The 24,465-nt window shown below is 35.6% G+C and overlaps 1 protein-coding gene across 1 annotated transcript in view; it reads right to left on the bottom strand.

Annotated features, from left to right (window-relative positions):
- nfatc3a (nuclear factor of activated T cells 3a) overlaps positions 1-24,465 on the bottom strand; it is a 108,987-nt gene that overhangs the window by 35,641 nt on the left and 48,881 nt on the right. The window contains exon 3 of the mRNA XM_067440395.1: positions 19,225-19,387. Coding sequence (XP_067296496.1) covers positions 19,225-19,387 — 163 coding nt within the window. The remainder of the gene's footprint in view (positions 1-19,224; positions 19,388-24,465) is intronic.

Below are 24,465 nucleotides of genomic sequence, written 5' to 3'. Positions count from 1 at the left end.
AGTAATATTGTGAAACATTATTACAATTGAAGATAACGATTTGAATATAATTTAAATATAGTGTACCTGCTCTCTAGTCTTGCACAGTGTGATGTAAATAGTGCACCATCATCTCAATCAATCAAACCTTGTGCAAACTCTTGACAAAGTCAGAAGGTGAATTTTCATCTAATACTGTAACGATGGTATGATTTAAATCAACATGAAACCACATTAACAACCTACTAATTATGATATTACGTCCAAATTATGATTTATTTCTAACAGAGTAAAAAATAATAATTCAGTAATCATTTGTGAACTGACTGGACCCTGAAGAATGGATGTTCCATGGAGCCAGTAATTACAATTTCACTAAAGATTATAAAGACAAACACTGCTGTTTGAAATAAAGTACACTTATGAATTATGCCCATTAGGACCAAAAACGTGTATTATTAAAGTTAACATTATTTACATTTCATGTTTACTTTACTGTTCCCAAATCCATTAATTTTAAATCGAATGCTATAAAAAGAAGTATCCAAAACCCCTAATGGTCAGTATGATGTATTATAATGTAAAATAACTTTACAGGATGATACATCAGTTCATGAACATTTATGACTTTTGGAAATTCCATGAACATGTTGCAGCCTCAGCAAAGTTCCAGAGCACTGCTTCAGTTTCAAGACATTTAGAGCTACAAGGCGCCACATCTTCAAGGAGTTCCTGAAGGCCTGCGGCTCAGCCTGTGTTGCTGACTTCAGCACGACCCCTGCACTCTTTCTTTCTCTTCTTCTCTCGTTCTGTAATTTCCATTCAGAAGCTATTGCCAACCCCCCTCATTCCCTTCCCTCCATTAAAGTGAAAAAATCAGCTGATCTCCTGTTCTATTTGTCAGTAGTGTGTTTATACACTATTATTAAAAAAAAAAAAGTTAGTAATTTTTAAAATGCGTTTGAAAGAAGTCTCTTATGCTCACTAGCGAACACAGCGAAAACAGTAATATTGAAAAATGTAATAATTTTTTGTCATTTATTCCTATGATGTTAAAGCTGAATTTTCCAGTCTCGATCCATCAGAAGTAATTCTTAGAGGTTGATTTGCTGCTCAGGAGGCATTTTCATTATCAATGTTGAAAACAGCTGCTTAATATCCTCAATGGTGATTCATTTTTCAAGGGACGGAAAGTAATTTGTGTTTTGTACGGCAACACACTGTGAAGTGACTATATCCACAGTCTATTCCCACTTCTTTTAATCCTGAAGAAAAGTGCAGAGAGGTGGTCGCATGCTGCGAGGGGAAAAAAAGCGGAAAGGGACAACAGATTTAACAACAGACAACAGCTTAGAAACTAGGAGTCTTGAATGAGCAACTGAGTTGATGTGGCTTCTCTCCAAATGCAAACAGCTAAAGGAAACACCCTCTCATTCATACTCTCATCATCAGAACTCCAGTGTTTGTGTGCGATTTTACATGACGACTGTCCCTGAACTCCTGTAACCTCCCTTCCCTGACACTGGTTATATTAAACTGCTGACATTAAGAAAAGTCACATGTCCCATAGCTGAAATAAAGCTAGCAGGGGCAAAAATAGCTTCCCTGGGTTGCCTTTCATATTGAGGACTAAATAAAGATGCTTGATTGCAAATGTTTCTCATTGCATTGCCGGGCTAAAACACAGAATCAGATGGTCTTAAAACACAGCAGGAAGATGAAATCTAGCATACTACAAAAGCATGTGCAGTGCATGTTTATGGTATAGCACTTTTGCGTACTTTAGGCTGCATATTTCATTGTGCCTTAACTCCCTTCACACACCCTCTACACCTTGAATTTTCCTTAAAGCTTCACGTCTCCTTCCCCTATTTCTCTTCAATATCTATCTCCACTCTTCTCTCTTTCTCCATCTCTCTCTCCTTCATACCCGCTGCTGGCAAGTTGTTTCCCTGTGTTGCTCTGTGGTTGCTATGGTGAAGGCCAGCCGGTGCGTGTGTGTGCATGCATGAGTATGATTGAGTGTGTGTGTGTGTGTGTGTGTGTGTGTGGGTAAACCCGAGCCTGGGGGGTGGGGAGGAGACTCAAGGTCACACAAAAACACTCTCACACACAAATACACACAGTGACCTCTTGCCCAAAAACGTGGACTAATGCTGACATACTCTCTGTCCTTACTGGATGCAGTAGAAGTCTGTTTCCCGATGCTGTGTTTACACAACATATGCTTGTGTGTGTGTGTGTGTGTGTGTGTGTGTGTGTGTGTGTGTGTTTGTGTGAGTGAATGAGAGAGAGAGAGAGAGAGAGAGAGAGAGAGAGAGAGAAAGAGAAAGAAAGAGAGAGAAATAGGATAAATAGAGATGTTCACATGGAGAGCACTCAGACTCAGGAGGCTGACTAACCTGTTGTTTAAATAAGGTCAGTTCTCTCTCTCTCTCTCTCTCTCTCTCTCTCTCTCTCTCTCTCTCTCTCTCTCTCTCTCTCTCTCTCTCTCTCTCACACACACACACACAGAGTATATGTAAAAGTCTGTACTAGGACTCCCACACAAACATATTCAGGGTATATACAGCAATCCTTAAGTTAAATTTACTACTTTTTAATACCTTTTTTACTACCTTCAGAATATTTTTTAAAACCATCACGACACTGAATTGCAAGTGTTAATCAGCGACCTTTCTATTATTTACACAGATTTTGACATATATAACATACAAAAAAGAATAGATTTAGAATCGACAGCAGGAGGAAATCTGTTATAAATTATCATTCAGACACAGTAAAATAGATCTCAACATTCAAAAAGGTTGGTTAAGGAGAAGCATTACTGCATACACATTTGATTTCAATTAATAATTGGTAATTCAGCAATTAAATGATTTAGTGTTTTTTTCCAGCAACAAAACCTGAGCCAAATATTACATTTCTATAACCGTGATAAGTTGTTGAATTAAACAAAATACTAAAAACTAGTGCTGTCAATCGATTAAAAACTTTAACTAGATTAATCACACATTTTTTCTGTGATTAATCGCAATTAAAAAAAAATTTTTTGTACGTTTTTGAATATTTTTTTTAATATAATAATTTCACAGTTAATCAAATTAATGTAGAAACAACATAAAGACAGTATATTTTAAATACTTGTTTAAATGGCATCTTTTTCTGAATGAAGGCCAGTATTACTGATATTAATACAGCTACTGATTTTTTTTTTTTTACATTCATTATTAGGCTTCAAAAATATAACAGTTTTTAATTTAAGTAAACTTAAAACAATGCTAACATAAACCCATAATAAATGTCATGTTTATTCCTGCCCTTCCTGTCTTAACAGTTAGGAAATATACAGAAATTTAATACAGTTATCAAAGTTATATGCAGTCTGCACTGCATAAACTATAAATTAAATAGTAAATCCTTATTAAAGCTACAAAAGTTATTTAGTCAAGAGCAGCGAGTCATTTTCTCTGTTCCCTGACAGGAAGCTTTATTGGCTGCTGTCCCTTTAAGAGCAGACAGACACGCGGATCTCACTGCTTATATACTGTCTATGGATCGCGCCTCATTCTCTCACAACTCTTTTTGTTCATTTTAGACTTTATATAAATCGTTTAAGATTGCTCTTATGGGGACAGTCGTTGAAGATATGCCTTGAAGCAAGTTTAAAATAAAACGTAAGCCATGCAGCCACTTTCTGTTGAGCGCGCCGTGTTCTGAGGTGATGCCGAATGACCACTGAATATGACGTCAGCATCAAACATACGTTGAGACGGAGACAAAAGATCTTTGATAATGTGCCCAGATATGCTAAAGCCCATATCTAAACGAACTAATATCTAAACGAACTAACGCGAACGCAGATAGAATTTCAATCAGAATAGGACACCTGATAGTCTGAAAAAATAATACCTAATTTGGAAAAAAATAATACCTTTGAGACCACATTTAACACTTTTAATGGCCTTAAATTTGACAATTTTGATTTATCACTTTTTAATACTTTTTAAAACCCCGCGGACACCCTGATATTTGTAAAAGTGAGTATAGCATTTACCATGGTTTACTACATAGATCTGTGGAATACTTGATTCTGATTGGTCAATTGGGCCAGCCAGCAGTATGTTCTTTCTCGCTAAACTGGTAAAAACACATAACACAGGCTCATCCAGGTAACTGAAGTCAGCGATATACTTTTGCTAGGAACTTTTTTCTTCATGGACGTTTTGTATTTAATGAGCTAATAAAATATAAAAAAAAATCGAATTTGTGTACACTTATTTAATGATGTTATCCAAGTATCCACTGTACACGGTTTGTACACTTTAATGAATTATAAGATAACAAAAAGGTACGATTTTAGAAAGGTTTTATCTCAATTTAATATCTCTTATCCCCAAAATTAATTATGTGGCAAAATTCCACGTAATAATTCGTATGAATGTACTGTATTCCTTAAATGCTTTCTTTGCGGAAGACCTGATAAAATACTTAAATTCAATTCAATATTTCATGTATATTTATTTGCTTATTTAGCATGCAGAAGTGTAAAATGCAGGATAATGTACCTCTGTACACGTTGGGGACCTGATCACCCTTTCGGGGTTTATTCTGCAATAACAACCAGCTGGATGTACTTTACGTTTACCTTACGTGTACCCCTCTCACCCCCTCCTTTCTCACTGTGCTGTGTCCTACCCTTCACTCTTCAATCCACATCAGATACAGCCTCAGGCTACTGTTCAACAGCACTGCACTCATGAGGGTATACAGACAACAGGGCTGTTCCCCAGAAAAACAAACAAACAAAAAAAGCAAAGATTTTAACTGTTCGCAAACTTCTCTGCACAGAGAAATCACCCATCTCGAGGTCTGAGGGTCACCAAGTTCAGCCATTTTGTTTTTCATAATGATTTATTTGATACTAAGCCATGTTACAACAATACTATAAACAGGGTATATACAGTAATCCTTAAGTTAAATTTACTACTAAATTTAATACCTTTTTTACTACCTTCAGAATATTTTTAAAACCATCAAGACACTGAATTGCAAGTGTTAATCAGCGACCTTTCTATTATTTACACAGATTTTGACATATATAACATGCAAAAAAGAATAGATTTAGAATCGACACCAGGAGGAAATCTGTAATAAGTTATCATTCAGACACAGTAAAATAGATCTCAACATTCACAAAGGTTGGTTAAGGAGAAGCATTACGTTTTTAATATAATAATTTCAGTTAATCAAATTATTGTAGAAACAACATAAAGACAGTATATTTTAAATACTTGTTTAAATGGCATCTTTTTATGAATGAAGGCCAGTATTACTGATATTAATACAGCTACTGATTTTTTTTTTTTTACATTCATTATTAAGCTTCAAAAATATAACAGTTTTTAATTTAAGTAAACTTAAAACAATGCTAACATAAACCCATAATAAATGTCATGTTTACTCCTGCCCTTCCTGTCTTAACAGTTAGGAAATATACAGAAATTTAATACAGTTATCAAAGTTATATGCAGTCTGCACTGCATAAACTATAAATAAAATAGTTAATCCTTATTAAAGCTAAAAAAGTTATTTAGTCAAGAGCAGCGAGTCATTTTCTCTGTTCCCTGCTGTCCCTTTAAGAGCAGACAGACACGCGGATCTCACTGTCTATGGATCGCGCCTCATCCTCTCAGAACTCTTTTTATTCATTTTAGACTTTATATAAATAATTTAAGATTGCTCTTATGAGGACAGTCGTTGAAGATATGCCTTGAAGCAAGTCTAAAATAAAACGTAAGCCAGCCACTTCTGTTGAGCGCGCAGTGTTCTGAGATGATGCCGAGCGATCACTGAATATGATGACGTCAGCATCAAACATACGTTGAGACGGAGACGAAAGATCTTTGATTATGTGCCCAGATATGCTAAAGCCCATGTTTAAATGAAGTAACCAGAAAAGGACACCTGATAGTCTGAAAAAATAATACCTAATTTGGAAAAAAATAATACTTTTGAGACCACATTTAACACTTTTAATGGCCTTAAATTTGACAATTTGTATTTATCACTTTTTAATACTTTTTAAAACCCCACGGACACCCTGAATAAAGCTAATATCTTTGAGAGAAGATTGATTGACAGTCTATTTGGGATTAGCCTCTAAATTGTTTTACCACAGATATGATTTTCATTTTCAGTAATACATTTAAATATAATCCTATAAAAAAATATATATATTTATTTTCAATTAAGCATTTGGCGCATATAATAAAATTAATTGAAAATAAAATTTTCAATTAAGCATTTGGCGCATATATATATATATATATATATATATATATATATATATATATATATATATTATATATATATTATATATATATATATGCGCCAAATGCTTAATTGAAAATTTTATTTTCAAACAAAAACAAAAAGTATAACATTTTCTTCACAAAAAACAAAAACTGATAAAATAAAACTCATAATCAATTAAGGGCCCTGATAAAAACAGTTTGCATGATTTTTGCACAAGAAAACCAAGAACAAACTTCCTGTAGCTGAATTGCATTGGTAAACCATAACTAGAATGTCAAAGTTATAACCAGAATAAAAGTTATCATCTAACGCACAGTTCACACCGCCGGCGGCGAGAGCGGCAAGGTGGCTGAAAGTCATTCATTTTCAGTGGGAACCGTAGGGAAGCTTCGGCAAGAGCGGCGTGGTGCATCTTGGACGATTTGGGTGTTGAGGAGTTGAATTTAGGTCAACTTTATGGTAATGAGCTATGACGCGGTTCGGCGGCAGCCGCTTGGAATGTAAAATTGTTTCACTTGAAAGAAATCCAGTGAACGCAGGGCTATAAAGTTTGGTTCCGACCACATTAGTTCCCAAGCAAAATAGAGAAGTAGATCATTGCTGTGTGGGTTTCCCTATCATTTATGACGAGATCATTCATAGTGATGTCTAATTTGTTAAGAAGGCACGCAACACTATTTTGTAGGCGCTAGAATGCTTGTTTTTCAGCGGGAATGCAATTCACTCTTACTTTCACATTTAAACGATTTCATGAGGTTAATTTATACCATGCTTGTGGTCACTCTGTCCATCAACATGCTTGTTTGCTTTGCAGCCCCTTTAAATACAGTTTTAAAAAAGACCAAGCATTCGATCTACGTCAGAGCGCCAGCATGTCCACAAATCTTTCTACAGCGTCGTTGGCAGGACGGCCAGAGCGAATTTTGACGCTCTCTGCGGTGGCGGTCTGAAAGTACAGTTAGTGCTAGGCTGAACATCCCTAAAGGGTTGTAAGGGCAAAATTAGAGCTTTTTCAGCATGTCAGGCATGAAGCGGGTTTTTATTTTATTTTATTTAGTTAAATTTGGTAATTCGGTTCAATTTAATTCAAATTTATTTGTATAGTACTTTTCAAAATAAATCCATTTTAAAGCAGCTTTACAGAAAATGTATGTGTCTACATTACAATTTAGAGTAATCTGTTATCATAGTTGACTGTCAAGTTATGCATTTCAGAAATATACATTTACAAATCACACAGTAGCTAACAATGTATGAATTTACAGAAGAAACAATAAGCTCATGGAATTAATTATTAAGTTGTGATTACAATACAGAATATTTAGCATTGTTGCATGTTGATTCACTATGGGCATGTTCAGAATGGTATTCCCAACTCAAAAGAATCATTCAGACGAGTGCTTAACAAAAACATAGGCTTCACACTTCTGCTTTTAACCTCTCTACAACTGCAATTAGGCATCTTATCTGTGGTAATTGACAGGCTGCAACAGATGCTCTCAGCAGAGTTAACCCAGAATATTCCTCTATCATTTTCCTTTTAAAAACACAGCTATACAGGGTAATTTATTTTTCATAAAGCCTATTTCCACCATCTGTGTTGATTACACTGAGCCTTTTTTATCCACATAAAAGCTCTAGGTGAAAGGTACAAGTGACTTTCTCTGAGAATAAAGCACATGAACAGATCCTACGGCAAATGTAAACTCTGTTGCCCTTTGTGCGCGGCTTTGTGTGTGAGTGAAAGATCACAACTGAACTGGTTAAATACACTTACATTACAAGTCTTTTCCAGATTAGCTCAGAACTTCTACGCCTCCAACCAACATGTGCTGATTTTGGTTAACGGCGAACCCAGCGAAAAGCAAACAAGGTCTGTAGGAATTACACAGCATTCCTCGTAGATCTCTGAACTGTGAATTAGCCCAGTCCAAACACTTGCAGTAAACACTGTCACTTTGTTTTGCTGGTGTTTGTCTGGCTACTGTACGCTGCAATCCACAGCCTTCTGTTATGGCAGCTTGACTTACACAACTGATAGATACACTCACACACGTTTCTCGATTTCACCACAAATAACGTCTCTGATTTCTAACACAATAACTGGAGTGGTAAAGTATGCATTTCTGGTTGTAACATTAGACTGCTCTTGCCCCTGTAAAGCAAATTTCACGACCTTCTCTTAAACTCATGATCTGTGTAAGATCTACTATTCACATAACTGGGCCAGTCGTAGTACATGTTTATATGAGACTGACAGCAGCTACAGAGAGGCTAGGCTGTAGGTAGGACTGCAACAACTAATCGATAACACCAATAACAATCAATAATAAAAATAAATCAATTCCGATTATCAATTGGTAATGTGCGCTGTGCACAGAATCCATACTCCATTCATGGCAATCTACAGTAGTAAACACATTTCTATGGACAAAACACATATGGAAACCAGCAGGGGACAGTTGCTGCTGGGAAAGACGCATGACCCAAGTTATCTGAAATATGCCAATGTTTTATATTAAAGGGGTAATTAATCTGTGGCAAAATTAGTTTATAGTAAAACTTGGCTGTCTAAAGCCCTATTCGGGCGGGATTAGATTAACATGGGGACATGGGGTAATTTAATTTAACCTCAGGACGTCTGTAATATTAATGGCCAAGCCCAATATGCACGGGATAAGACATGTCAGTAAAACTAGCAGAAGTGGGACGAGTAACTCGCTTTACGGACCACAGTAACCTCCTTGTCGTCATGTGTGTATGACGTTGATGTTACTACGTGAGCAAACACAACATGAGCGCCAGTCTGATCTCTGTCTCATATATATATGTGTTATAAAACAGTTAGGTCCAGTCTAATGATTTGACTGTGTTGGTAATAGACACTTTCTTAGAGCTAAAATAAGTGTTGTGCCTCTTTTTGTTTTAAATGATATGCAGAAAACACTGGACGTTTGCCACAGAGTTGTCCAACCACCTACAACGCAACCGAATGCTTCAAGCATGCTCGCAAAACACATTTTTTTTTTTACTTTTAAACCGGAAATGACTGAATTTTACCATACATTTTTACAGCGGGTCTATTCGAACGAGATTAGTATTACCTGAGGTCATTTTTCCGGACCTTTTTACAGAAGGCAAAAGTCTCTGTAATCTTCACTGACATTGTCTGTAATGAGTAACCAGATGTAACGAGATGGCACATTCGGACAGTACTAAAATCACCCCCACGTCCACATTAAACTAATCCCATCCAAATAGGGCTTAAGCAGTAGAACGGTGATAAAGAGGGGGACTGAAAATCTGCAGTTACATTTCAAGCTCTTCAAACTAAACCATAAGCGCGTTCCGGGACTCGCCCTGCCGTGCTTTGTGAGATGCCTGTAGAATAAAATAAAGAAGAAAAGTATATCTGCAATTGTTCAATTTCTGAAAAGGCTGGTGTTTGGATTTATGGATTGTTTTGTTTTAATTATTGAATGTTTTTATTTTATGTATTATTATTATAGATCATTTTATGTTTTTCTGAAACTCTCAAGAATGCGTACAGCTCTCACCTGTTGTAAAAAACATGAGGAATGGTACTACATTTATATTGTCATTGATATTATCATCACAATAAATACCAGAAAATATTTTATATATATATATATATATATATATATATATATATATATATATATATATATATATATATATATATATATATATATTTTTTTTTTTTTTTTTTTTTTCTTCTTTTTTTTCTGGTATTTATTGTGATAATAATATCAATGACAATTTAAATGTAGTATCATTCCTCATGTTTTTTTTTGTGATTATTTTTTATTCCATATCGCCCAGCCCTAGTTAGAATGTTCATACGAGTGAATGTTTGAGTTCCTCAAACATTACAGGCCAAAAGTTTGGACACATTACAATTTGTAATATTTTTGAAAGAAGTTCCTTCTGCTCATCAAGCCTGCATTTATTTGATCAAAAATACAGATGTTATATTGTGATATATTATTACAATTTCAAATATTTCGTTTTCAATGTATTATACTTTATATTATTTTTTATTTCTGTGATGCAAAGCTGAATTTTCGTTACTGAAATGATCAATCCTCCAGTCTTCAGTGTCACATGATCCTTTAGAAATCATTCTAATATTCTGATTTATTATGAGTGTTGGAAACAGTTCTGCTGCCTAATATATTTGATGAATAAAAGGTTCAAAAGAACTACATTTATTCAAAATAAAAAAAATATTTTTTAAAATAATATAAATCTCCTTTACTATCAATTTAACACATCCTTGCTAAATAAAATAATTGATTTATTTAAAAAAATAAAAATGACTGACCCCAAAAGTAAAAAAAATTACAGACCAGTAGTGTATATTGTTGTTACAAAAGATTTCTATTTGCTTCTTTTTTACTTTTTATTCATCAAAGTATTATAAAAAAGTATCACAGGTTATGAAAAAATATTAAGCAACAGAACTGTTTCCAACTTTGAAAATGAATCATCATATTAGAATGATTTCTGAAGGATCATGTGACACTGGAGACTGGAGGAATGATCCTGAAAATTCAGCTTTGCATCACAGAAATAAATGATCATTTTGAAAACCAATTATTTTTAAATTGTAATAATATATTACAATATAATTTTTAATCTTTTTCTGTAATTTTGATAAAATAAATGCAGGCTTGATGAGCAGAAGGAACTTCATCAAAAACATTACAAATAGTGTGTCCAAACTTTTGGCCTGTACTGCATCTCGTACAAGTTAATGTGCTTTTGTTTTTGTTTATTATCATTGTTAATTTAGCCATTTTAACTACTTTAAAATGGTAAACAATCAGATGTTTTGTGGTTTAGAAATGTATGTGATGTTTTTATTTTAAACTTTTTATATATATATATATATATATATATATATATATATATATATATATATATATATATATATATATATATATATATATATATATATATATATATATATATATATATATAGCTGTGTTTCCACTGTCGGGCCAGTAGCCTGAGATATACCTAGGTGCAGATCAGCAGCACCAGCACCAGACCCACAGCCACAGGACAGAAGAGAGGCTTTTTTTTTTTTGTCCTGTATAAATTGATGGTCCACTTTATTTTGATGTTTACATGGTTTCTGCGTTAAAGGCATATGGAACAGTATTAATAACTACAATATTATAACAACAAGTATATTTTGTGTTTCTCTTATTAGCTACTAGTGGCTGTTTGTTTGCCTTTTAGTAATAGCCACCTTTTTGGTAATAGTCAACAAATGCTCAGTAAACACAGCAAGGGTAACAAAGATAACAGTCATGTGGCGCAACTTTATTGTAACCATAACAGTTCATTCATAAATCACAATTTCAAGTTAATTTAAATATAGTTCCATCCACACAATATTTAATCTCATATTTCATTATTCTTTTGATTTATTTCTATTTTATCATTTAAACTTTTTTGAGGTACAACCTCCTTTGCCCTCTCTGTCAAATGCCTCAATGCACACATAAACACACAGTCTATGTTAGTTTACACCTGGCATACAGGTGTATGGGTCTGTCCTCCTGGCTAACTGGCAGCCTTAGTGCTGCTGACGGCAATATGGCTCAATGAGTCTGTTCACTGTCTCTAAGATCCAGTCACCGCAGAGAAGCTCACTCCCGGGACAGATGGAGTCTGCGGTGTCACCTGCTGACGTCACAAAAACAGATACTCCACAGTGGCAGCCTAAGACTCCAGCAGCGCATGCCCCAGAAAGCATCATGGGAAACATTATCACAAACAGCTGTTCACTGAAAGGTCTGAAGGTATGGGACATTTTCCATGTGCAGATTTTCCCAAATGGAACTAGGAGGCTTCAAAACCACAATCAAACAAATCATATAAAAAGTCAAAATGAACACAAAACAAAGACAAGTCTGAAAATACAATGTTAACAATACTTTACAGAAACTGTGTAACATAAGCTAATTTTTATTTGTTTAACATTAATTTCAAGTTAACTTTTTAAAGCAGTATTTATATTTCAAGGTTAATGTTCCTTTACAATTGCTAATTTACAATTAACATTTGAATAACACATAAGTTATGTAAAACATTTTGGTAACACTTTACAATAAGGCTCATTAGTTAACATTAGTTAACTACATTAGTTAACATAAACTAATAATGAACTGCACTTATAAAGCATTTATTTAACCTTTGTAATGTACATTATTAAATCTTATACATTATTAAAATCTTGCTAACATTAGTTAATGCAGTGTGAACTAACATGAACAAACCATGAACAGCTGGATTTGTATTAACTAACGTTAACAAAGATGAACAAATACAGTAACACGTGTACTGCTCATGGTTAGTTAGTTCATTCTAGTTAATAAATTAACTAATGTTAGCTAATGAAACCTTATTGTAAAGTGTTTCCAATTTTTTTCAAATGAAAAATAGTAATGAGTAAATGAGTAATTGCTGTAAAAATATTGTTCATTAATACTTAGTGCGTTAACTAATATGAATCAATTGAAATCTGAAATTATTAAATAAATCTAAATTCATTTTTACCATCATTTTTATTAATGATTTGCTAAAATTGACCAAATTACTCAGATACCACACATTACACAGAGAGCCCTAAAAACAAGTAAACATCAAGTATCCACCTAATATGTTAAATCATATTTAACAAAGAGTGTAAATCATAACTGGGAATAAAACAAAATTCTGGCTGATTTTGGCAATACAATTATTAAATTAAATCAAATAAATCAATTAAACCCATGATTCAAAATGGGTTAAAGAAAGGCAAAGAATGGCACAGCACTTGTGAGCACACAAACACACACATGTAAACAGAAGCATAGGCTGGTCAGCTGATCTTCCTATTCGCGTCATGTGTTAGCAGTAGTTCTCAGAGAGAGTTTGTAAATTAATATCTGTATAGATGTCAATAGCTTAAACATGTTAACCTTAATCCCCCCCCCCCCCCCCGTTCAAATATATCTGTTCAGTATATTATTACCCATAATAGCTTTATACTTAAGACTTGAGACTCGCATCTGTGTCTACAAGCTAATTTTGCCCATTTATTTAATTCAAATATGATCAAATAACCCCCCACCCCACATATTTATCCAGGCTTTTTAGCACAGTTTTCCCCTGTGGGTGGACCAGTGTGTGTCTACCACTGAACAGACTTCATTAATGTAAGGTAATTATGCATCCTCAGTCCTAGTGTGAGGGGAAGTAGAGCTATGATGTTAAAGAGTTAGTCATTAATACTCTGAACTAGTAAGGAAGGCACGCTCGCTCGCACAACACTGATTCTTACGTGCACAGGTGGTTGATGTTTAAGCATGAAAGGCTGGGAAATAAATCTCAGAAAACAAGACATAAAAATCAGTTTTGCAAAGGACAATTGAACTTTGAATTTTAACATAATGTTACATTTTTACAGGCTCAATCATGAATGCACTTTTTTTTCTCTATAAATGAAGAAGAGAAACGTATTTTCTGTTTTCTGCAGGAAACTTTTTTACTAATTGTCAGTAGTCTAGTAAAAGTCTAGTCTAGCCTCTGATCATATGCTATTCATATGTTGAAACATGTCTCTTGAACATGTTCAAATAATTCTGACAAACCAAACTATGATTAAAAAATGAATAATTTCTAACTTAAATGTTTTTAATTTTATACAGACAAAATTACCATATGATTATTATTTGAACTAATAATAATGATATTTGATCATATTATATAAATGAATTTATAATATTAAATATCATGAAAAGATTATTTATTTCATTCAGTTTATAATGCAATCTGTGGCCTAACTGCATTCCATTTAATGGTAAAAAAATTATATGAATAGTGTCACACATTATGACCTTCACTACTATAATACCATATTACAGAAAAATTGGCATTGCAAAACTTCTCATCTTATGATATCCTTAAAAAATGTCATCTAATTTTCTTGCCATAGTCTCAATAATAATAGTTTCATACAAACAATATAGTGAAACTATGAGTTACCCATTTCTCTGACAAAATGAATTAAACTGTTAAACTCTGTGCCTTATGCACTTAAAAAAACATGTTTGTATATTTTAAACTGACACATTTGAATTTGTATTTTTTATTTTTCAGGTAAACTGAAAAATAAATACACTCACTGGCCACAGGTGCATCTTACTGGTACCGGGTTGGACCCATTTTGCCTTTAGAACTGCCTTAATTCTTTGTGGCAATAGACTCAATTTGCTAAAAACATTCCTCAGAGATTTTGGTCCATATTGTCATGATAGCATCACGCAGTTGCTGCAGATTGTCAGCTGCACATCCATGATGCGAATCCCGTTTCACCACATCCCAAAGGTGCTCTATTGGATTGAGATCTGGCAGATGTGGAGGCCATTTGAGTATAGTGAACTCACTGTCATGTTCAAGCAACCAGTTTGAGATGACTTGAGATTTGTGACATGCTGCATTATCCTGCTGGATGTAGCCATCAGAAGATGGGTATACTGTGGTCATAAAGGGATAGACATGGTCAGCAACAATACTCAGGAAGGCTGTGGCATTTAAGCAATGCTTAATTGGTACCAAGGAGGCCAAAGTGTGCCAAGAAAATATCCCCACACCATTACACCACCAGCCTGAACAGTTGACTCAAGACAGAATGGATCCAAACTTTCATGTAATTTACTTCAAATTCTGACCCTATCATCTGAATGCCACAGCAAAAATCGAGTATCATCAAATCCGGGAACATTTTCTTTTACAGGAAGAAATATGGAATCATCTACAATCCAATTTTGGTAAGCCTGTGTGAATTGTAGCCTCAGTTCACTGTTCTTAGCTGGCACTCGGTGTCCTCTGGATATTTTCTCTTATTCTCTCTAAACCCTTGAGATGGTTGTATGTTAAAATCCCAGTAGATCAGCAGTTTCTGAAATCCTTAGACCAGCCCGTCTGGCACCAACAACCATGCAATGCTCAAAGTCACTTAAATCACCTTTCTTCCCCATTCTTTTGCTCTGTTCTTCAGCAGATCTTCAGCAGATCGTCTTGACCAAGTTTACATGCCTGAATGCATTGAGTTGCTGCCTTTTGATTGGCTGACTAGATTTTTGTATTAACAAGCAGTTGAACAGGCGTACCTAATAAAGTGGCCAGTGAGTGTATAATTTTTTTACATATTGGCATCTGACGATATGTTTTTCTGATTGGCCGATGTGTTAGAAGCGTGACTTTTATTTGGACGGCGTGCCAGACTTTAATTTTGATGGGTGGTGGTGAAAACGCCAGTGACTGATCACACAGCGCTCACATTCTTCTCTGTCTTCATTAGATTATGGCCTTTGTTAAAGGGTTACTTTAGTGATTAGCCTATGGCTTTCTATCAGTAGAAACCCTGGAATATAATCGAATGATCGTGCTCCCCCCCTTCATATCCCCCTGAGACGAGAGATTTATGTATTTTATTTCTGGAAAAAATACTCAGATGATGCAAATATCGTCAATTTGTGTCATTTGAGAAATTTTTGGCCAGAGGCTAAAGACTACAGCCAGTAGAGGGAGCTATTTCCACATGTTTTCAACCCGCGCATGGGGTGGGAGATCGCACTCACAGCTCAGCTCGCAGCTGAAGGCATTCAGCAAAGTAAGTGTTTCAACTTCTCAGATTCATTCCTATGAAAGTTAAGCTTCCAAAGGCATGAACTGAAAACACGCCAGACTGAACACTCGCTCTGAAAGACTGTTGCGAGCGCGGTCGCGTTTACCTCAGCTCTCATCACGAGAGCTCATTCAGCTCAGTCATCACGACGAATGTAATCTGACTCCTGCAGCGTTTGTGCTGTGACACTCGCGCGGTGACTGAACTGATTTTGTGAAGATGAACGCGGTGGGAAAGTGATTCAGTAATCTAGTAGTGGTGGCTTTGGGAGTGGCCTCGTAGGGCAGCGAAGCATTCTGGGAATTGTTGTCTTTCATCCCTATGAGACAAATACTAGCTAACTGCCAATTATGTAAAATGTTTGGTTTAGTAACAGAAGAGGCGTGAAGTGATGCGTGGCAAATGAGTGCCCCAGCGAGCAAGGAAATTGTTGATAAATCGAAAGAATCGTGTAAAACCCAGTGAACCCAGTATTACTTTTGACATTAGAACAGAATATATGGATGGGAGAACATGTATATAATTAAATAAACAATCTGTTAAAAATGTTCTAATTTCTCTAAACATTTTCAATAAATGAGTTAAATTGATCAGGGAGTCGGTCAATGGGCTGACTCCCTGATCAGTGACCTGACTATTGAACTAGGGAGCTGACTGAGACACACGTCATTTTCACTGGGCATGCTCGTGCGGACGCGTTGCGCATTACCATATTTGCATTTGAATGATTTGAGCGTTTTCCATGGCTGTGTGGACATTTCTGCAATTTTAACTGACTGGATTATAATCAGAGGGAGGTTAAAGCAGCACTTGGCAACTTTTGCTCTCGGGGTCCCCCTACAGTTTGGAAAAAATGTCCTCAACTACTGTCGTAAGCTCTGTCATCCTACAACAGGGGCTGCCATCGTGTGTGCATTTGCTGACATGACAACCCTGTTAGCCCTGAACTAGTAATGCGCGGGTCTCATAACCCGTGGACCCCGTATGTCTATTTAATGGTTGTAAAAATATACTGTGGTGCGGGGCGGGCCAAATATCTTCATAAAAGTGGCGCCGCTGGTTGGTGCAGCACTAACAGTTAACCTGAACACTGCAAGAGGAGTTCACAAGCAGGTGTTCTTCTGGCGTCGCGTGTGAAATATCTTCATCCCAGGTAAAGTCAGTTGGTATATGTTTCAGCATGTCATATGAATATAATTTCATGGGTTTTATTTTTTTCAAACGCCAAATAATCGCTTCAGCTCACGCCAACGAGCAAACGCTGGTCCAATGTTGATCCTCGTCCTGCCTTTAATCCCATCACTTTTTTCGTTTCCTCTTATTGCTTTCCTCCAACAAAACCTTTTCTTTCTTATTTGTCTGTGCTGCTTCGGACATAACTATATTATCCGACGAACAAGTTTGGGCTCGCACGTCTGAATTTAAGGAAGTGTGGGTGTTGGTGGAAGTGACTTATATATTGAAAAGTAACCTAGTGCTGCTTTAAGTTTAAAATAAAAATGTTTGAAGGCAATATATTTTTCCTGGTATAATTTCTCCTGGTCCTTATTTTAAATAGGTCATAAAAATATCAATAATTTTCTATATCAACCGATATGAAACACTTATATCATGAAATAATTTTCAGCCATATTGCCTAGCCCTACTGAGTACCCTGTTAGCGTACAGTGTTTACCTCCTTTTTATTAATTTATTTTTAAACAATTATTATTTGTGAAAAATACTGTAATATGATTGCAGAATCAAAAAGTTGCCATCTAAAGTATAGGCATGTTTATTTTAAAGATTTTTTTCTTCATATTTATTTTTAAATAAATATATATATATACATACACACACGTGCTTAATATTGGCCATCAGTCAACCCTGCTCTTTAAGATATATTCATCATTAGCCATCAAAAAACTATATCGGTCAACCACTAATTGTCAGAAATGTAATGAGCACTGAATGAATTTCAAGTGTACTCAATTAACACATTAACAATATAATTATGAATTAAGTAAAACTACTTTGAAATATTTATAATTATATTTTAAAAATTTATTATTCACTACCATACGTATGAAACCTTAGACACAAAAAAACACCATATAAACAACCCATACAAACAAACTGAAATCTACACCAGGGAGATTAGGAAATCCACAAATATTTTATGATTTGCTTTTGCATTTGACATCTACAAATTTCATGAGGCAGTGCTGAAAAAGTACAAAGAAACGGCTCAAACTAACCAAGAAGAATTAGAACAAAGGGCATTGTAAAGGCAGCCCTGCAGTATAAAAGAGATGAGATGTCTGATAATGAAAGATGATCATGCAGGTAACCTAACGAAGGTCATAAACAAGGAATGACGGCCAATTAAGGCAAAAAAGACACAAGTCTGAGGTGTGATGTGGCAGAAATTCAGGTCTGTAATTGTGGTTGTTTAATGGACCAGTCAAAGCAAGAGGTTATGATTCAGGGGAAAGGGCCTTCTTCTCTTCCACACACGTTCAATGATCTCGGTTCCAGAGTTGTATATGTGTGCTTCATTAAAGCTACCACAAAAGAGGCCACTGCCTCCAAGACCATAAAATATTTACCAACAAGCTCTCTCTCTCTCTCTCTCTCTCTCTCTCTCTCTCTCTCTCTCTCTCTCTCTCTCTCTCTCTCTCTCTCTCTCTCTCTCTCTCTCTCTCTCTCTCTAAGAGCTATAGCCTCAAGAGAGTGCCAGCCAGGTAAGTTTACCTATTTTGGCTTCAATTTACATAAATGATGCCATCACCTCTACTGAAGCATGCTCCTGCTGGTGAGCCACTAGTACAAGTAGCACAGATTAAGTCAGTATGAAATAAAGTCTCTAATCAGACTGCTATACTGTCTACTTAGATCATCTAACTGAAACCAAAACAGCCCCTCACTAGCTGTTACCCAGTAAAAGGAATTTTATGACCAGTAACGAGGTTAATAGGCCACATAGCAGACACTTTATGTGTGGTCTCCCTTCTCAAGATCTGCTTCCTGTAGGGAAACGGATGGCATCATGCTCTGTTCCCACTTTTGTGGCCAGTATAATGAGTATACAAAGAAAAAAAAAATCAAGTCTACAAGGCTTCGTATGACTATTCAAAACCAAGTTTAACCACTGGTGGTAATCAGCAAACAAATGATTTCGACCAGGAAATATAGCCAGGGAAAATTACATCATCAGTAAAAGTCCTGTTGTGGAGACTCACCTTGACGATAGGGTGTCCCCCAGACGCGGCTTTTACAGCCCCTCGGCTGCCTTCGGTCTCATAATGAGCTCTGTGATGAGCTTTGGGGTGAACCTCAATCTTTAGTTCATACTGCCCATACTGATTTGGCAACGGCCAGTCCAGGGGAGGCAGGGATGAAGCCCTGTACACAGACCAAGAGCAACATAAACAGAGCAATTACACAATGCATAGTGATGGGTCGTAGATTGATTATAAAAATGAAAACATACAAAACCAGATCAATCATTGAGAAGCTATGCAACAGTTCAGGATGCATTGATTTCATGTTACTTTGCTTTAGAGTTGGTGCTGGTGCTAGAAATGGGTCCCACTCCCCATGAAAAAGCACTATGCAAGACAATGTGATTTGGGACCAGAAAAAAATGTCTTAGCACAGCTTGCATCTGCACCTAAACAAATTTGACAATGAAATCGTACAGCTGCGGTGTATGTGTGCCATAATGTTTTTCAATATGCCTGTCCACTGAGATACAGGACACATTAGAAAGAAGAAAACATTTATATGATATTATCTTTTGAGCTGTGAATTGGATGTAAAAAGTTTTAAAATTGGGACTTGTGAACAAAGAACATTAGGGCTGCCATCTAGGGTATTTTCATAATAATAAAGTATATTATAATGCAGTGCTGATTGACATAGACTTCATCACTGTATAGAATACTATAAAATAACACATGGTCTGCCTCATTCTGTGATGAGAAGCCACATCAGCTCACAAACACTCGACTAACGATATGAAGGGAGGTAAAACATTTTATTAAACGTTGTCTTTTGTTGAACAGGTTTATGAACGCTTCACTAGTTTGAAGATGTTTTTTAAACGCACGTTATAAGCGACTCAAACTCGCAGTCTTTCAGACAGAGCAGCGTTTACTCCTGATCACAGAGCCGCTCTTTGCTAACACACTGGGCATTTATTTATTTCATTAAAATCGCAGCCTTTAAGTTTTCATAATCGCACATTACCCAAATTGCGATTGCGTTTTTTTTCTTCTTCGATTAATCGTGCAACCCTATACAACATCCTTTTGTAAAGGCAGTTTAAATGCTAACATAGTCAGTAACATACAGTAGTAATGTAAATCTTAAACTGACAATTTCCTCATTTTAGTTACCGGTTTTAGCTTACATTTGAGATATTTTATGTAAAAAAAAAAAGATTTTTAAATATTGTTCCACAGTAGAAAAAAGTAATATACAGTAGTGTTGTGTCGAAATTAAGGTTAATAAATTGTCATTTTATATATAATTTTCATTTTTTGGGTGAACCATTCATTTAAGGATATGCTAAACTATGTATTTTCTAAATCAACTTGTAAAACATAAGTTATGAATAACAAGAGTAAGTCAATTAACTGTTTTTCAAGATTTTTATCTAAGTTTAGCTCTCTACCACATCCTCTTTCTTTCCCGATCACCCATGTCCTGTAATGTGACATGTAGGCTACATGCCCACTGCCATGGTAACGCAAGATGGATCGTCAGGGGAAATGTGAGAAGGCTGTGTGTGACGCTAGTGACCTAATGATAGTGGCCTAGTGGCCTGTGGACACCAAACAACTTTACTTGGTGAAAATATATACTTGTCCTATACATGCACAATTGAACAAAAGGAAAAATATTTAAACTTTATCCTTAGTATACACATATATGGCAATAAACAGGACTATTCACTTATACAATTATATATTAAACAACATATTTGAATATATAAAAAAATAAAAAAATATCTGAATATATAATGTGCCACACAGACACTTTCATCAGTGTTGACGAGATGACAAATCACTGAAACATAAATTTGATTCAATTAACACTCAGGGTATCTGCAGATTTCATTGTTTTTCATAATTAGGATGCCACATTAATCATGTTATTATGCTAAATGCACAATAGTCACACATGGCAATAAAACAAACAAAATGCAAGAATCTTGTTTGGCATTACAACAACGGATGGTCCGGTGGTGTGCTATATATCTTTAATAACATGATCACTTAGAGTGTTAAATATGACCAAAAAGTAAATCACAGCAATAAGCAATTGCTTAATATAAGAAAAAAGTTTCAAGTAAATTAAGTAATCAAGTAAATGGTTAGTAATAAAATATATACTTATAAATAAATGACAACATAAAGATACAGATACAAAAAAGTGCTTTAAGTGTAAGTGCCGTTTTTTCCCCTGTTTGTGTTGTTGTTTGTTTAACATTAACACACAGACAGGAGCGGGAAAGCTATATTAGTTTGCTCTCACTTGGAGACCTTGTGCGCAGATCCAATAGTTACTGACACACGTCCCAAACTTTTTTTTACTCAAGTTCCGATATGGACATATGCATAAAAATGTGTGTATTTGATCGTTCAAGAGTAATGAGCCTAGAAATAAGTCAGTAGTACAGTACACCCGCACAAGCGATGACAGGCAGCAAATAGGCAGTCTGACATCAGAGTTTGCAGTTTACATCCCTTTTATCAACTCGTTTCAGTGCTATCGGATATATCATACATTTATTTGGTCATTATGCAAGATGGTGAGCAAAATATGCTTTCAAGAATGCGTAACTGGAAGAACTGTCAGACTCAGCTGAAGAATAAAATCCATTGTATGCGTCTGTACAATCGGGTACAATCAGAAAGAGGCTTGTGGCAATAACACAAAAGCTGATTGACTGCAATATAAGATGCATGTTGGTCTCATTTGTAGTAGTAATACAGCGAACAATAGTTGGACTAGCGAAAGTAAGAACTACAACACTGGAACAAACACACACACACACACACACACACACACAGTGTGCGCGCTACGGGGGCATTTCAATGAGCATAAGAAGTAGCATTACATTGACATAGGAAAATTAAAACCTGTTTAAAATTATTTAAGACCTAGAACTCAATACTTCTGCAAATGTAAGACTTTTTAAGGCCTAAAACCCCGCGGGAACCCTGATACTGCAGAAAGGAATGAGTTCTGATTAATGATGATTCGTCAATTGCAAAAATATGAAGTCGAATATGAAGACACTATTCAAGCATGTCTTTACACCAGGGGTCGGCAATCTATGGCACATGTGCCAACACTGGAGATATGTACCAAAACTCGAGATATGTGCATATATTTAGAGATGCACCTATTGATCGGCTGGGGATCGGAATTTTTTTGCATGATCGATGATCAGCCGATCAGTCACGTGCGTCTTCGATTTTGAGCCGATCGTTTTACACGCGTGTCCGCAACGTTGACATCACAGGCAATCTTACGATCACAGCCGCATGCAAACATGTTTTTTTTCAAGCTAAACAAGCGAAGAGACCAAAGCATTTACTAAGAAATTTACTCGTCGGCATATGAACACAGACACTCCAATGTCTTCACAGCAACCCGTCAAAATAAACATTTGCTTTAAACAAATTAAATTAATAGAAAATATTACATGCACACAATAATATCTTGCAGCCCGCACCCGCATTCCCCCATCAAACATAGTTTTGCGCCTCACTCGTTGTGCTGGGTCCTGCGGTACTCCCGCGGGAGTGCAGGTCTCTAGTACAGAGTACCGTAAAAATGTTATGGTCTGACGGAATGGTACCATGACATCACTAACTGGCAACATTTATTACCCAACTACTGAACTATTATTTGGAGGAGTATTGTACACTTCAGGTTTGTTCATTCATAGGATTTTTTGACTTTTGTAAGACAAGTAAAAAAGAGAAAAAGATTTTGTTTTATAATTTATAATGTTTTGTTTCATAAAGCAACTGATTTTCTTTCCTAGCACAGAACACTTATTTTTTGAGAGTTGTTTAAGTGAGAGAAGATCCTATTATAATGTTTTTCTAATTAATTTTATAATAAAAATACAATTTTCCTTTTAAGAAAAAGCGGATTTTATATGCTGTCAATTATAGTTTTTAGAAAGAAAATCGGAATCGGCAAAACTCTGTATTGGCCGATCTCACTAACAAAAAAAATCGGAATCGGCCAATAAAATTGCAATCGGTGCACCTCAACATATATTTGATTCAGATAAAGTACCTCATACCTACATACAGATCTACATTTTAAATAGTAATACTAGTAATACTATCAAAGTGTGAGAATTAAACTGCTCATGTGTCTCTAAAAAGCCATTAGTCTCCTGATGTTTCTCTGACATAATTTCTTATGATCATTATCCAATTGTGAAAAGAGAAACAGAGGGCCTTTTTTCACATTCCAGATGAAACTGGACAAAATGCATCTGGTTGTTGTAAATTTCACTCCTCCTAAAATGGTAAAAACTAAAAATGAAATTAAAAAAAAGAGCAAAAACTAAACATGCGAGAACATTAGAATGGCCCCTGGTACCCATATATGACTACTGCAAAACACATCGCAAATGGAACTGAAAGTTCAGCATAACATCCTGAAGATCAACACACCACACCCGCCTCCTCTCATTTATTTGTCTCATTGGCTCTAGCTGAATAGTGTTGGGTTAGGCCCTGAATTTCGGCGCAGGGTTGAGGGTATTGCGCAAATTTTTTCTCATTCCAGCAGGTTTCACGCTCACAGAAAAAGTGTGCGCACCACTGATCTATATAAGTGGCGCTCTCATAAAGCTATCTCTAACAAGTTATGAGTACTACATTGAGCTCTTTTTCATGGCTTATGGCACTTAAACTGTCAAATACACAAAACAAAAAATTATGTCAAAATGCCCTTTTTGCCGAGTATTCAGGTGAACAGTCAATTTTGGAACATTCATTGTGCCAAGTGTAATGTTTAGTATACAATTATGGTGTAGGGTTGTTTTTCAGGGGTTGGGCTTGGCACTTTATAGTTTCAGTTAAAATAACTCTTAATGCTTAAGTATACAAAGACATTTTGGACAATTTCATGCTCCAAACTACATGAGGACAGTGTCCATAAAGACATGGATGAATGAGTTTTGTGTGGAGGAACTTGACTGGCCTGCCTAGTCCTGATATCTATTTAGCAGTTTTCAGTTTTTATAATGGGACAGGAAATGCTATTGGAAATTAATATTTTTCAAGGTATTGTATCTAATCCTGCAGACTTGTTGAGCATTAAGCTTCTTTCAAAAACATTTAAAAATCCAACCAACCCCAAACATTTGAATGATAATATGTGTTTGTGTGTGCGTGCGTGCACATGTATATATTAGTGTTGTCAATCATTTTTTGATCATGATA

This window comes from Pseudorasbora parva, chromosome 1 (genome assembly GCF_024679245.1).
Source record: "Pseudorasbora parva isolate DD20220531a chromosome 1, ASM2467924v1, whole genome shotgun sequence".
NCBI classification, from domain to species: Eukaryota; Metazoa; Chordata; class Actinopteri; order Cypriniformes; family Gobionidae; genus Pseudorasbora; species Pseudorasbora parva.
This window is presented reverse-complemented; position numbering and strand designations above follow the sequence as displayed.